This window comes from Monodelphis domestica, chromosome 5 (genome assembly GCF_027887165.1).
Source record: "Monodelphis domestica isolate mMonDom1 chromosome 5, mMonDom1.pri, whole genome shotgun sequence".
In the NCBI taxonomy this organism is placed as follows: domain Eukaryota; kingdom Metazoa; phylum Chordata; class Mammalia; order Didelphimorphia; family Didelphidae; genus Monodelphis; species Monodelphis domestica.
The window spans coordinates 213,011,124-213,027,891 of NC_077231.1; the positions used below are offsets into that span (position 1 = coordinate 213,011,124).

The window sequence follows — 16,768 nt, forward strand, 5'->3', positions numbered from 1 at the left end:
AGTTATCATCTCAAAGATAACTTCCAGGTATATTATCACACAAATGTCACCTGAAAGTCCACTTTGGCTACCTTTGGACATATCTTCTAATTGTAGGTATACCCCAACATTCTGTCCTGGATCTTCTTTTTCATTCTCTTGACACTGTCACTAGGTGGCCTCATCAATAAGGGTTTGGGCATCATTTTTCTGCAGATGGCTCTCATATTTCTATATCTAGTACTAGTTTCTGTCCTGTGCTCCAAGACCTCATCATCAATGGCCTGGTGGACATTTCTAAATGGATAGCCTATAGCTATCCCAAACATATCGCGTCCAAAACAGAAATCATTATCTTGCCTCCAAAATTCATCTGTCTTCCTAAGTTCCCTATTTCTATCAAGGGTGCCACCAGCTTTTTAGTCACATTTCCTTAACCCGCCTATCTCAGTCAGTTATCAAGTATTCTCATTTCTATCTTCACATCTCTGGCATCCATCCCTATGCTCCACTCACACAACCACCATTCTTGTTCCTTCCTAGACTAGTCTAATAACCTGCCATTTGGTATCTCTGCCTCAATCGCATTTCTCACTTTCCAATCTCTCTTCCATGCTGCTACCAACTTAATTTTCCTTAATCACAGATTTGATTATATGACCTTCCTTATCAATAAACTACAGTAACCTATTTCTTAAAAAACTTTTACTTCTTGTCTTAGAATCAATACTAAATATCAGTTTCATGGCAGAAGAGCAGTAAGGGCTAGGCAAATGGGGTTAAGTGACTTGCCCAGGGTCACACAGCTAGGAAGTATCTGAGGACCTGATGTTCCTCAAACAAGGTTCTCCATCTCCTTTTTCCTAGGTCTTTAGATTGGTTGAGCTTTGTGTGTGGAAAGCTTACCCTCGTCACCTCTACCTCTTGATTTCCTTCAATACTCAGATCAAGAGCTATCTTCCACGGGAGGTACTTCATGTCTCCCCTCCCTACCCCTTGCTGCTACCATCTCCCCATCCAAGGTTACATGACATCTGCTTTGCATGGATCTCGTAGAGATCTCTATAAGTACCTGCTGACTTCCCTATTCATAATGATTATTATTAATAATAGCGGGCAATTACATAGCACTTTAAAGGCTTTCAAAATGCTTTACAAAAATCATCTGACCATCACAGAAAACCCAGTAAGGTCAGTGCCAGAGCCACATAGTAAGTGTCTGAGGCTGGATTTGAATTCAGTTCTTGATAATGCAAAGTGACCAGTGCTCTGTCTATGTGTGCCATTAGAACATAAGACCACTCAGGGATATTTGTCTTTGTATTCCCAGAACTTACTATAGGGCCTGACTCAAAGTGCTTCATAAATGAATGTTGGTTGACTTCTTGTTTGTGGTCTAAAATTCACTTCAAAGGAAATTGCACGTTTCATCAAAGGGAACAGAAGTTAAAAATAACTCCCCACCCACTCTCAACTTTATGATTTTGCAGTTAAAACCTGGAATTTGAACATGATGTAACGAAACAAAAAACAAACAGACTGTCATAGTTGTGATTATTTTATAAAAGTTTATATTAAGCTAATAGTAATAGTATTTTTAAAAAAAACTTTCCTCACGTTTTTATTGATGCCTTTTGATGATTTCTTTCATTTCATCACTGGCATTATTTTTTCATCAAAATGCAGTTTAGATTTTGTACAAGTGATTGAGGAGGGTTTCAATGCTGTCATCTGTTTATTTGTTGTGTTTCTTTGATGTACTGAGAAGATTGTTTATAATAGAAAATGATTGTAGCATTGGTCTGCTGGGTTCCTTTTTTTTTTTTTAATGGGACATGGAGGAAAACAACCAAGAGAAGGAGAACACAAAGTGGCTGAGGAGGAGTGGAAAGGAGATCCCTTTCCAGCAAAGATATCTAAATTGGGTCAAAGGTTTCAATACTGTTCAAACACAAATTACTTACAGCATCTCGTCTCCCCGATTCGTCTTCCCCATGATAGGAAGGCCATCCTGACCCACTATACTGGCCTGTTCTGCTGGATGGAATCTCTACTGGTTGTGTCCCAATCCTGTTGGCGATGCCCACCTGGGTGAGATGCTGCATCTGTGAACCTTGAGAGCAAACATCTTTTTCAGCATTTATTATCATGGCAATGGAACATGTCACAAGGATTTTACAAACTGTAGAGTGCTTTCAGGAATCACTCATTAGTTAGACCTGGAAACACCCAGGCTAAGCAGGGAAACGATGAGGACTAATATTTCTGATCTATCAAAAATGAAATTTTTTTCAAGTTTAAATTTGTTTACTTATTTGTTATATTAAATTTCCCATATATCTACCTCCCTCCTTTCCCTCCCTGCCTTAGAGAATGGCATCATTTGACAAAATATATAAATATATACATATAATTGAAAAAATATGTATTTATAGAGATTCACATATGTGTATATATATACACTATATATAATATATAATAATATTTAAATAAATAATATAAGGGGCAGCTAGTTGGCTCAGTGGTTTGAGAGCCTCGCCTAGAAATGGGAGGTCCTAGGTTCAAATCTGGCCTCAGACACTTCCTACCTGTGTGATTCTGGACACGTCACTTGACCCCCATTGCCTAGCCCTTACCACTCTTCTGCCTTACAACCAATACACAGTATTGAATCTAAGATGAAAGTTGAGGGTTTTAACAAAATAAATAAAATAAAATATATTACATATATCATACATACTTCTATTTTTGGAGATGAACATTCACAGTTGTTCTTCAAACAATAATTCTTTTTGAAAACAGAATTCTATTAAATGAACTCCTCCTCTAGTATCTCCTCCCTGTGGCAGTGCAGACCGTGAGCTCCTGGAAGTTCCTACCAATCTATGAGTACTTTAATCAGGTGACAAATTGCATGTGTTATCAGAGGACACCCCTCTCCAATTAAAAATGGATGTTCAGCACCAGAAGCCTGACCATAGCAATTCTAAAAAGACTTCTATTAAGCCCCAGACGAGGTGTGATCTGCTTTGGAGGAGGGAGTAGCCACATCAAAGAAACCACTGATCAGTGAAGTAGTGGAGCCAGTCACTCCATGATCTGTGACCATTAAAAGACGGATAGCTTTGGATCTCAGAAGACCCATCAGGAGGAAGGCAAAGATCCCTAAAGTATGAAGGAAGCACCAAAGAGAGAAACCAGGGTTCTACAAAGAAAGAGAACTGTCCAAAGTCACAAAAGTCAAAAGCACAGGCTTAGTTTCTAGAACCTGTGAGTTTCTGACTCTAATTCTCAAGAGTGCATGCTGGACCAGGCTTTCTCCAGAGTTTTGCATTTAGCATGTTTTCAGAGCAATTAGCACATGTCAAATAATGAAGCATAATTTCTCTAAAATGCTAATTTATCCATCTGTGAGATTATTTAGACTCGGACAGAAATGATCTCTGAGTCTGTTTTGTTTTGTGTGTGTGTGTGTGTGTGTGTGTGTGTGTGTGTGTGTGTGTGTGTGTGTGTGTATGTGGTTTTTTTTGACAAAACTAACTCAGTTCCTGAATCATTAATTACTGCCTAATCTTGAATGTTGCTTGGGAAAAAGGAGTGTGTTTGGGGTGGGGTGCCAGGGTGTGGGGGAATGCTCATAAGAGGAGAACAGCTATTATCAGTTAAAAAAAAATTACCTGGAAACATTCTCACAAAAATCAAGAAGTGAAATGACAGGTAAAAGAGAAGCATTGATGCTTTTTTCTTTTTTAAAAATATTTTTTTATTTTCCTAATTATGTGCAACAACAATTTTCAACATACATTTCCTGAAATTATATGATCCAAACTGTCTTCCTCTCTCCCTTCCCTCCCCCCTACTGGGGATGGTAAGCAATTTGATCTGGGTGATACACATATTGTCCATTAATGCTCTGAAAGCAGGGCAAAGACTCAGTTTTCAGATGTACATGAAAGGCATAAAAACAAAGCATTTGAAGGAACAGAGACGGCAGAGGATGACAGCTGAAAACATGAGAGTGGTGGACATTCCATATGAGAGTGGGAGGGGTTCCCTCCTTTTTTTTTTTTCTCCGACTCCTTTCTGAAAACAAGCACTCTCTACTGGTTTGAGGAGAACACCAAGTCTAGAGAAGAAATATCACCCTTCGTTTGACCATCCCATTGAGCATCTCCACTTCTTAAAAACTGACATAAAACTGATTATGGAATCTAAGTTCCTTAAAGTTGAGTAAGCTGTTTGGAAGAAACATTTAAAAGTAAGTTCGATGATTAAGTTTGTAATTATGGGTGGCTCGGAGTTTTCAAAGGCTATGCCAGCACAGCACAACTTCTGGCAGGTCCTATCTTGATGGAAAGCTTTTGAGTATAGGTCTGGAGATGAATGATCAGTTTATTCTTGATTGACCAATTTAGCTAAATTCAGAAAACCATCCCAGGTAAGAGCCATGGAATTGGGGAGGGAGCTGAGTAGCTCAGTGGATTGAGAGCCAGGCCCAGAGATGGGAGGTCCTGGGTTCAAATCAGACCTCAGACACTTAGCTGTGTGACCCTGGGTATGTTACTCAACCCCCATTGCCTAGCCCTTACCAGTCTTCTGCCTTGGAACTAATACTTAGTATTGATTCTAAGGTGGAAGGTAAGGGGTTAAAAAAAAATAAAGAGCCACGAAATTGGAGACTGGTCACAACTCATGAAGGCAATCTATTAAGGAATGGTGGAATTGGGTTTTATGTCAATAGAGTAAATGCCTATCCTGATGAGATCATGGACTTTAAGAAAGGTTTTGTTTTTAAGTTTTAAGTTTCAAAGCAAGCAAAGCCCACATAAATGACCACTGTGAGCAAACCAAATTAATACATGTTCTTATGTTTCTAAAGTAATAGGATTATTTTGGATTCATGAGTGCTAGCATTTCATTTGGAACTGCATTTATTTTGATTTTCCCCATGATGTCCAGCCTTTCCTTTTGATGGCTTCAAAATGTTCTGAAATTTTCCATTTCTAACTACATTTCAAGTAGATTCTTTTAAAATATACATTGCATATTTTAAATTCCCACTTTTGAAATTTTTTTCACATGCAATGTAATAATTTTCAGAAATAAAACAAAGGTAAGAATAGAAGAAAAAAAAGAGGATTTTAGATGAGAGGAAAAAGGAAACAATACATTTTTTTCTCTCTAACAATGATTATTGCCTTTTGTGGTTCAATTGTCAGTTATTTCTGACTCTCCATGACCCTGTTTGGGGTTTTCCTGACAAAGACATTGGAGTGGTTTGCCATCTCCTTCTCTGGCTCATTTTATAGATAAGAAAACTGAGGCAGGGTTGAGTGACTTGGCCAGGGTCACACAATGTATGAGGCCAGATCAGAAAGCAGGATGATGAGTCTTCCTGACTTCAGGTGGCCACTGTGCCACCTAGCTGCCAGATGATGTAAGACCCAACCCCTAACATTTTACACACCACATCTTCTGCTTGCCTTTCAAGGAAGCTAGAGTGAACAAAAAGAGAAGAGAAAAATGGGGAGAAGAGAAAAATTGGAAGAAAAGTAAAAGGAGGGAAGAAGGAGAAAAGGAAAATCAAATAGCAAGAGAAACGAGGGTTTAAATGAAGAAAAATCAGAAAGGTGTCCTGGTATAATTAACACCTCAGAAAATGGAAGTCTTATCAAAGACATCAAATGACCACCAGTCTGCCTTTCATCTCATCTCCTCCATCTCATACATTAAACACCACCTTTCATAAGCCTTAAAAAAAACCTCTCCTTTACCACCCCCCACATACCTCCTTCTTAAACAAAAAAGACAGTCATGAAGTAGCCTAAGCATTCTGGAAAGCAATTTGTACTTAAGCCCCAAAAGTTACTAAATTGTGTTTACCCTTTGGTCTAGCTATACTAAGCTTACCTCTCAAAGGGATTAAATAAAGAGGAAACAGATAATGTGCATGAAAAATAGTTTTTAGCAGTTCTTTTCATAGAAGCTCCAAATAAGAAACTAAGGAGATGCCCATCAAGTGAGGAATAGCCAAACAAATTAGGGAATTTGAAAGTAATGGAATATTACTGTACCATAAGAAATGAGAGAATGTAAAATTTGAGAGGAAACTGGGAAGATTCCTATGAAATGGTGCAGAATAAAGTGAAAAAAATTAGGAAAACATGTCAACAATACAGAGAAAAACAAGTCTGAACTCTAGCAATGCTTTGATAGACCAGGAGATCAGAAGACTATGGTACTCTCTTCCTTCAGGGGACATATTGGACTTAAATGTAGAATGAGACATAAATTAGTTTAGGTAGAATTATCATTTTAATTATATCGACTCTGCCCATCCAAGAACAATGAAAATATCTACAATTATTCAACTCTGACTTTATTTGTATAAAAATGTTTTATAATTATATCCATATAGTTTTTAGGTTTGTTTTGGCAAGATATGTTCCTAAGTATTTTATTCTATCTATGATTATTTTGAATGAGTTATCTCTTGCTATCTCCTCTTGCATGATATTATTGGTGACATATAGAAATGATGATTTATGTGGGTTTATTTTATATCCTGCGACTCTGCTTAAATTATTGAGAGTTTCTATTAATTTCTTAGTTAAATCTCTAGGATTTTCTATATATAATTATCATTTTGTCTGAGAAAAGAGATAGTTTTATTACCTCTTTGCCCATTCTGATTACTTCAACCTCTCTTTCTTCTCATTGCTAATACTGGCATTTCTAATACATTATTAAATAATATTGTTGATAATGAGCAGAATTCTTTTACTTCTGATCTAATAGGGAAGACTTTTAATTTATCCCCAGATGTTTGCTGATATTTTTCAGTATATACTTAATATATCAAGAAAATATCCATTGAAATCTCTGCTTCCAGGTGTTGCTTTTTTTTATAACCTTTACCTTCTGTCTTGGAATCAATACTGTGTATTGGGGTTCCAAGGCAGAAAAGTGGTAAGGCCTAGGCAATGGGGGTTTAAGTGATTTACCCAGAGTCATACAGCTGGGAAGTGTTTGAGGCCAGATTTGGACCTAGGACCTCCTGTCTCTAGGCCTGGCTCTCAATCCACTGAGCTACCCAGCTGCCCCCTTCCAAGTGTTAACAGAAATGGGTATTGTATTTTGTCAGAAGCTTTTTCTGCATCAATTGATAAAATTATATGATTTTGGTTATTTTTTTATTGATTGTTAATAGTTTTCCTTGTATTAATCCACCCCTGCATATTTAAGTATAAAATCCTATTTGGTCATAATGTTTAATCTTCCTGAGATATTGATGTAATCTCCTGGCTAAAATTTTATTTAGGATTTTTGCATCTATATTCATTAATGAAATTGACATAATTTTCTTTCTCTGTTTTTGTTCTTCCTGGTTTAAGTATCAGCATCATATTTGTTTCATAGAGTTTGACAGTATTTCCTTTGCTAATTGTTCTAAATAATTTATTTAATATTGGAATGAAGTGATCTTTAAGTGGTAAAATTCACTTGTAAATCCATTTGGTTCCGATGCTTTTTTCTTAAGAAGTTCATTTCTGGCCTGTTCAATTTCTTTTTCTAAAATAGGTTTTATTGAGATATCTTAATTCCTCTTCCCTTAGTTGAGGCAATTTATATATTTTTTGCAAATATTCTTCCATTTCACTTAAATTGTTAATTTGTTGACACATAATTGGGCAAAATAACTCTTAATAATTGCTTTGATTTAATCTTCATTAGTGATAAATTCACCCTTTTCATTTTTGATGCTAGTGATTTGGTTTTCTTCTCTTTATAAAAAATCAAATCAGCCAGTGGCTTATCTATTTTGTTAGATTTTTATAAAACTAACTCTTAGTTTTATGAATTAATTCAATTGTTTTCTTACATTCATTTTTTTGTTAATCTCACCTTTAATTTTTAGGATTTATAATCTGTACTTATTTGGAGGTTTAAAATTTCTTATTTTTCTAGCTTTAAAATTTTCTTACCTTTTATTGAACTAGAAAAAATAACAACATTTGGAAAAATAAAAGGTCAATAATATCAAATCAGTTAATGAAAAAAATGAAAAGGAAAGAAGTTTAACAGTACCAGATTTTGAACTACCATACAAAGCAGTAATGATCAAACCATTTGGTACTGCCTATGAAATAAAAAAGTAGATCAGTCGAACAAACAAACATACAACAAACAGTTGTGTTTGACAAAAGTAAAGATCTAAGATTTTGAGATGAGAATTCACTATCTGTGAAAAAAATTGTTAGGAAAACTAGAAAGCAGTTTGGCAGAAACTAGATAAAGACCAATATCTTGCACCATTTATCAAGATAAGTTCAAAATGGATACATGATTTAGCATAAATGGAGCTATCATAAGCAAATTAGAAGAACAGGGAACATGTTACCTCTCAGATTTATGGAGAGGAAAAGAATTTATGAATAAACAAGAGATAGAAAGCATTGTAAGATGTAAAATACAAAATATTTAATCCATGAAATTAAAAAGGTTTTCTACAAATAAAACTAATGTAGCCAAGATTAAAGGAAAGCAGTAAGGTGGGAGGAAATGTTATAGACAGTTTCTCAAATAGAGGTCTCATATCAAAAATATATAGAGAACTTTGTCATATCATATTCTTCAAATGATGAATGATCAAAAGATGTGAATAGACAGCTTTTGGATGAAGAAATCAAAATTATAGCTATAACACCATGAAGGAATGCTCTAAATAATTATTGATGAGAAAAATACAAATCAAAACAACTCTGAGATATCATTTCATAGCTATCAGATTGGCTAAAATGATAAAAGGACAAATAAAAGGGCAAAATAAGGGGATGTGGAAAAATAGGCACACCAATACACTTGTTGGTGGAATTGTGAATTGATTCAACCATTTTGGAGACCAATTATGCTTACAGTGTTAAAATTGTGTTTACCTTTTGACCCAGCAATACTTCTATTAGGTTTATTTCCTAAGATGATCAGGGAAAAAAAGGAAAAGGATCTTTATGTTCTAAGACATTTTTTAAGCAGTTCTCTTTGTGGTGGAAATTAAGGGAATGCTAATATTTGCATGCCAAGTGGTAAGAAATGATAAACAGGCTAATTTTTGTCAAATGATGCCTTCTCTGAGGGGGTGAAGAGAGAAAAAGAGGTAGTTAAGAGGGTATTTTAAAGTAACAAACAAAAAAAATTAAATCTTAAAGAATGAGACATACATCTTTTGGATATGGTCAATGTGAAATCAGTTTTGTTAATGATGCAAATATGTCATGATGATTTTATTTATTGCTCATCAGGTAAACAATTGGAGGAAGACAGTATGTGCTTGAAAAAATAAAATTACATGAAAAAATAAACATATTCTATTTTATAAATTTATCAAGGGCTTGCAGCAAACTATTGGAGATTTGGGGAAGGGCTGCTATTTCCAGTTGAGCATCACAAACAGACAGACCTGGATTTGGGAGTACCAATCTCATGCTCATCACTTATGTAAGGGACAAGAAAAAGGTTTTTGGTGGTAGTAGAAAGACAGCCATTTCTGAATGATATCACATAATAATAGTTTTCTCAAAAGGAAAAAGTACATCTTATGGACAGAAAACAGAAGACAGATGTTTTGAGTCAAAGGTATCAATATGTACCTGAAGTGCCTCCAACAGGCCGAGGCCGAGCCACTGAGGGTACCTCTTCTGGATAGATACCTCGTGTGGTAAATGAAGCTTCAGCTGATGACTGAGTATGCTGTGACTCAGTTGGTATCAGTTCTGAAGACTGGAGCAAACCAGGGCCAAAATTTGGTCTGGGGAAGAAAGCAATCTGATGTTAAATGTATATCTTCATTCAGGCTCTCATAACTTTATTTTGTCTCTCCCTCCCTGTCCCTTAAATCAGAAGTCTCACTCTTCTAGACAAGAAAAATAAAACAAAATTGGTCACCACTTTATATAGTATTGATTCTAAGATGGAAGATAAGGGTATAAAGAAAAAAAATTTTAAGTATTAGAAGAAAATTACAAGATTGATCAGTATCTCTCATGTGTGTGGCAGGGGTTCCCTCCTTTTTCCCCCCCTCAAATCCTTTTCTTTTTAGTTTCCAGCACAACTATAATCATCCCTTTCAACACTTCAATTCAATATGCTCCCACACAGCTCTTCCCTGGGCTTAGGCTCTTCAGGTGAAAAAGATATAATCTAACCTGACCCAGACCTGCCTAGCAAGCGGACAGGCAAATCCATCTCTGTCTACAGCATTTCTACACTCTTGCCATCACCAGAGAAAAGAATTTTTTGCTCTAGGCAAAGTAATGGCAAGTGAGTTAGGCACTCCCTTCCCTCCCTCCACAACTCCTTTCACACATGTATATCACATTTTTTGGTGGGAAAGAGAAAGAAACTCCATCGTCCTTCAAATCTCTCAGATTTGCAACTGCCTTCTCTTTGACTCCTCGTAGCTGCTCTCTTCAATATTCTTTTAATTGTCAAATCCGATAGTCTTCTCTCAGTTTTCATCCTTCTTGGCCTCTCCACAGCACCTGAAATTGCTGACCACTCTCTTATCTTGGATGCTTTTTTTTTTCCTCTTTGAGTTATTGTGACACCGCTTTCCTGCTTTCCCTCCTATATGTCTGACTATACCTCTTTAGTCTCCTTTGCAACATCCACAGCCTTATCATGCTCCTCTAAGTGTAGGGGTACCCCAAAGCTTTGTCCTATTCTCCCACTTCATTATTTCATCAATTCCCATTGAAATTTCATTATCATCTTTTTTTTTTTAGCTCTTACTGTCTGTCTTAGAATCACTACTGTGTTATTGGTCTCAAGACAGAAGAGAGGTAAGGGCTAGACAATGGGGATTAAATGATTTGCTCAGAGTTATACAAGTAGGAAGTGTATGAGGCTAGATTTGCACCCAGAACCTCCTATCTCTAGGCCTGATTCTCAATCCACTGAACCATCTAGATGAACCCTTTGCCATCTTTTTAAAGATGTCTCCCAGATCTCCACACTCAGCCCTAATTTCTCTTCTGAGGTATAGTTCCATGGAACACACTGCCTGTGAGTCACTTCAAACTGTATGAGCTATAGACATCTCAAACTCAATGTCCAAAGGAGAATTCCTTACCTCTTCCCCTTAGCGCACCCCAATTTCAAGCTTCCCTATTTCTACTGAGCATACCTGTTCCCTTATAGTTATCCGGGTCTGTAATGTTGGCATGCTCTTTAAGCTTTCATTCCATGTATCCAATCAGTTGCAAGACATTACCATCTCTGCCTTCACACTGTCACATACATTCCTTTCTTTCTACTCACACAACAATGTTCCAAATTTAAGTGGCTTTTCCAGGGTCACATAACTAATAAGTATTGAAGCTAGATTGTCTTTCTGACTTCAGGTCTGATGCTTCTATCTATTGCACCTGCCTCTCCACTCCAATTCCATCCTCCATACAGCTGCCCAAGTGCTTTTCCTAAGAAATAGGTCTAACTAACCATGTCACTTCCCATTCAATAAACTCCACTGGCTCCCTATTAATTATGATCAACTTATTATATTTTTATCTCATTCTTTTAAAACTTCTTTTCCTATTTTATAATATGTGTAATTATTAACACAATAGTATATATAATTAATAAGTAAATATATATACACACACACACACATATATATTGAAGAAAAGTGTTCCAGATTTATTTTTTATTGGAATAGGTGCATTGTCAAAAAAGTTTGCCAATTACTGCCCTGGAGAACCTCCAAGTAATCAAAGACCTTTTTAAACTGAACCCTAAAAATGCACATCGAACTTGCAGTTCAGGGGGCGAATCTTAGCAAAGGACAGGGGGCTGATTACTGCTCTCATCCTAGATGCCGTGTCTTTCAATGCAGCCTAAAATTACATTTGCTACTTGGATTTGATATTATTCAACTGATTCATGTTGAGTTTGTCAAAACTCGTCATGATGAACTGCTATATAGCCATGCCCCCCTCATCTCATAGTCATAAGATTAAATAAAATTTTTCAAATTTAAAAAATTAATTAATTTAGAATATTTTTCCATGGTTACAAGATTCATGTTCTTTCCTTCCCCTCTCCCCAATCCCCTCCTGTTGCTGACACACAATTCTACTGGGTTTTACATGTGTCAAGATTATTTTTTAAACCTAAGTGCAAGTCTATCTATTCCTGTTCAATTTGATTTTACTAGATTAGGCTCACTGTTTGCTTGTTCTGTTGCTTCTTCTTGTTGTTCAGTCCTTTTATTTGAGTCTGACTCTTTGTGATCCTATTTGGGGTTTCCTTGGCAAAGACACTGGAGTGGTTTGCCAATTCCTTCTCCAGCTCATTTTACAGATGAGGAACTGAGGTGAACACGGTTAAGTGACTTGTTCGGGGTTAAACAACTAGAAAGTGTCAGAGGCCAGATTTGAACTCAGGTTCTCCTGACTCCAAGGATAGTGCTCTATCCATTGTGCCACATGCTAAAGAATGATATACTTGATACAGTGGATACACTATGGGATCTGCTTTCAAATCTTGCCACTAAATTCCCTGTGTAACAGTAGGACAAACTGTTTAACCTTCATTGCTTCAGTTTTCTCAAATGTAAAGCGAAGGGTTAAATTAAAAAACTCTATGGTCCTTTCCATCTCAATAATACATACCTTTGCTCATTTTCCCAAACATTTATTTCAAACTTACTGTTTATCTTCCAATCCTATGTGTACTTTTTTCACTTTGAGATTATGGTCATCACACCTCATTTATCTTCCCTCTTTTCTACCTCTGTCTTTACACTTCTTTATTCTTTCCCTCCTTCCTAAGAAGTGTCTTTTCTCCTTTATCATCTTCAAGACACTGTAGCCTGGATTAACTCTAACCTCATTAGCATTTTTAATATCTCCCAATCCTAGGTTCTTTCCTTCTGCCTTCAGACAAAGGTCTCAGATACTTTGAAGTCTTCTGTCAATATTGTGGTATCTTCTTTTTTTTTTTTAAACCCTTACCTTCTGTCTTGGAGCCAATACTGTGTATTGGCTCCAAGGCAGAAGAGTGGTAAGGGCTAGGCAATGGGGGTCAAGTGACTTGCCCAGGGTCACACAGCTGGGAAGTGTCTGAGGTTAGATTTGAACCTAGGACCTCCCATCTCTAGGCATGGCTCTCAATTCACTGAGCTACCCAGCTGCCCCCTTGTGGTATCTTCTTAACACCGATGGCTGGCATTTTGTTCTTTATGCTTTTTTTTCACTGCCAAATTTCTTGAATAAATTACCTCTATCTTCAGCCTCTTTTGTCCTTCCTTTCCCTGCTATCTGTTTTCACAGACACCTATCCTTCACTCTCACTGACCCTTCCTCCCCCAAATCCCATGTTCTCACTTTCTTCTCATCCAAGTTCGATCCATCCTTGAATGGTTAAGTTTAATTCTACCTTCTTCATGAAACTTTCCCAGACAACCCCTTATTGGAAATTATCTTTCTCTACTAGAACTCACTTATAAGCCATACATTCCATAAGATTATATAACCTTTTGAGTGGTTGGAAGAGCTAATATGAATCATCTAATTTGATGATATATTTGTGAAAGAGAGAAAGGAGGCTCAAAAATTTAAAAGATGTTCTGAGGGTTTCAGAGCCCAGATAGGACATAATTCTCCTCCTAATCTAATTTATCATTGCTTCCTATCTTTTCTGGGGTTAGAAGAGGAAGAGATTCTAAACAGACTGAAAAAGTTGTGCTTGGGAACTGAATGGAAAAAAAGACTGGATTTGATTACCTGTTCAGGTTACATTTGAACAATTACATATAATACTAATTTCAGATAATGAAATCTCATGCTGTCATGCTTGTCAATGTTTACCAATTACATCTCTCAGTAAGTTCTGATCTATTCAGCGACAATATGGTATAGCCAAAACAATGTGGTAAAATATTTTCTAACTGGGTAAGGTTGGGCAAGTCTGAACCTCAGTTGCTTCATCTGTAAAATAAATATGCTCTAAATGATCACCCTAGTGCAATTATCAATAAAAGGAAATAGGTCTTGATCAATGACATATATAAAACCCAGTGGAATTGTGCATCAGCTACAGGGGGGAAGAAGGGAGGGAAAGAACGTAAATCATGTAACCATGGAAAAATACTATAAATTAATTAAATAAAAATTTTTCAATTAAAAAATAAATATGATAATTTTATTATCTACCTTTCAGAACTGTTATTAGCAAATTGAAAATTTATCATAAAGTGCTATAAAAATATGATTTATTATCCATCCATACCCATCTGTAGCACATGATTTATCACTTAATTATAGACAATTTTCTTAAAGAAATATCACATATATCTTCATATATATATATGTATATATATATATATACATATTTTCATATATATAAAATAAAAAAAGGTCGGGCAGTGCATCCAGACCACACTGCCTTATGTACTTAAATGCTCAGTGGATTCATCATTTCACCAATAGTGAATGAAGATGGCAACTTCTCTAAGCCATAATTGCCTATATCCTTCTCTAATGCTCCCATCAAGGATATTTTCCACATGTTGAAGGTCTTTCTCTGTTTTAAAACTTCATATACACCAATGCCACAGTTGGAAAGTCTGTGACCATTATCCATTACCTTCACTACATGACTGTCACTTCTTTCTTCCAGGCACCCATGACTTTGACAATGACTCTCATGCCACTTCTAGTGTAGAGGTCATTGATAATAATATATTGCAGCCTCCTATAACCACTGTCCATTGCTTGCATTTTAAATTCTTCTGAGACTGATGTTTACGATGCATGGCAATATATAATATCACCAGACTATCAATGTGAAAAAGATGATCTTTGGTGGCAGTGTGGAACTTGAGGTCACTGAAAGCACTGAACAATTGCCCAAATGTGTTCCAGTCTGTGTATAACCCAGATTGAATTGCTTGTCAGCTCTGGGAGTGGGGAGGGAAGAAGGGAGGAAGACAACATGAACCAAATAACTTCAGAAAACTTCTGTGGAAATCTGTTATGAAAATAAAAGTTAAAAAAGAAAAATAAAGGATATGTGTGACCAAATATGTTTCAGTTTATTTCTTCAGTTCAGGTCTGGGCTCGGTTCATTGTTCATCCATCCATAGTATCTATCCAAAATGCATGGTTAATAGACTAAGTCCATGATTTGCCTACCCAGTCCTCTGTCAGATTTTGGACAATATGCAATATTTATTTTTAGGATCATAGATTTAGAACTAGAAGGTTTTAGAACTTAAGAGTTCCTTCGCTCTGAGTCCAATGCCTTGATTTTGCAGAGGAGAAAACAAGAAGCCAAGAAAGAATAAATAACTTGTCCAGGATCACATAGCTACTAAGTATCTGAGGCAGGATTTGCACTTAATGCTTCCTGATACCAAGTCCCAAATCCTATTTTTTCTGTGTGGATTGCTAGCTGAGCATAGATATCACTGAAGAATTCTAGTAGTGTTCAAGGGATTGATGCAAATCAAGAGGATGATATCCACATATAATAGCATCTGGTCTAACTTGTCACCTATAAGGAATCATTTTTCCATCTAGACACTGAACAAGAAATCCTTCATATACTAATAGGTACCTCTTTCAAGCATGTTTCTGTTTTGTACTTCAATTTATTCTGATAATATCATTTGAGTAAAGTTGATTCTGATTATTTTCTGTATCAAGAAATCTTGGAGGATCTTGACACGACATGGGAAAAATAGAAACACAGGACCATTATTCTAGAGTTGGAAGGGACCTTAGTGGTTATCCTGATCAATCACCTCATTTTATATGATTTTATTATTTATTTTTTCCCATGGTTACATGATTCTTGTTGTCTCCCTTGTCTCTTTCTTACTGCCCCCCACCCCAGTTGAAAAGCAACTTCATTGGGTTATATTATCACTCGAACCCATTTCCATATTATTCATTTTTGTAATAGAATGATCTTTCAAAAAAAAAAAACCCAATTCATATACCCATATAAACAAGTGATAAATTACATGTTTTCTTCAAATGCCCTCATCTGACTGAGGAAACTAAGGCCCCAAAGGGTTAGCTGATTTGCCCAAAGTCATATAGATAGTAAGTAGCAGAGGCAAGACTGAAACTCAGGACCTGTGACTCCAAGTTCAGTGCCCTTTCCATTGTATCATGTCTTGTGGAAGAAAAAGCTTCACGACTACACTGGTTTTGCTTTATCGAGTCAAATGTTCTATAATTTACAAACATTAGACACAAAAGACAATGTACTCTTCCCACTTCTCGGAAAAAATAATTTCTGAAATCATTCTCTTCTCACATTTTATAGAGAATACTGTCGATGTGTAGTGTACAGACTTTATGATAAAGAGTTTTATCAGGGTTAGAAAGGGGGCATCTGGGTCTGTAGTTCCTGATTTCTTCTCTGTTGCCTTTTTTGAGCAATAGAACAATGCTATCTTTTCCATCCTTCTTGCTTCTTCCCCTATTGAAGATCTTTAAATTTCAGCCCTAGTACAAATGTCATCTGTGTTTATTTAGTCTGGTCTAGATGCCCTTCTTGACTTCATTTTCTTAGGTGCCATTTCTACTTCCTCATACATAGCACAGAGTACTTAAGTGTTGAATGCCAGTGTGTCAGTACCACTGTGCTCAATAAGTAGAACAAATGGCTACAGAAACAATGGTAGGAATCCTTACCCTGTATGCTCCGTGTTTATCGACTATGGGAAAATTTAGCTAGAATTATTTTAACTTTAGTTTTAACATCCACTTAAGTCTCATCT

General features: G+C 36.2%; 1 protein-coding gene across 5 annotated transcripts in view; it reads right to left on the reverse strand.

The window, feature by feature from the left end:
- Window positions 1–16,768, reverse strand: part of KIAA1549 (KIAA1549 ortholog) — a 181,215-nt gene that overhangs the window by 12,592 nt on the left and 151,855 nt on the right. For all 5 annotated transcript variants that reach the window (XR_008912321.1, XR_008912320.1, XM_056799748.1 and 2 more), the window contains exons 18-19: window positions 9,627–9,784; window positions 1,944–2,092 (exon numbers count right to left, since the gene is read on the reverse strand). Coding sequence is in view for 3 of the 5 variants with exons in the window: in XM_056799748.1 (XP_056655726.1) it covers window positions 1,944–2,092; window positions 9,627–9,784 (307 nt within the window). In the remaining 2 variants the exon portion in view is untranslated. The remainder of the gene's footprint in view (window positions 1–1,943; window positions 2,093–9,626; window positions 9,785–16,768) is intronic.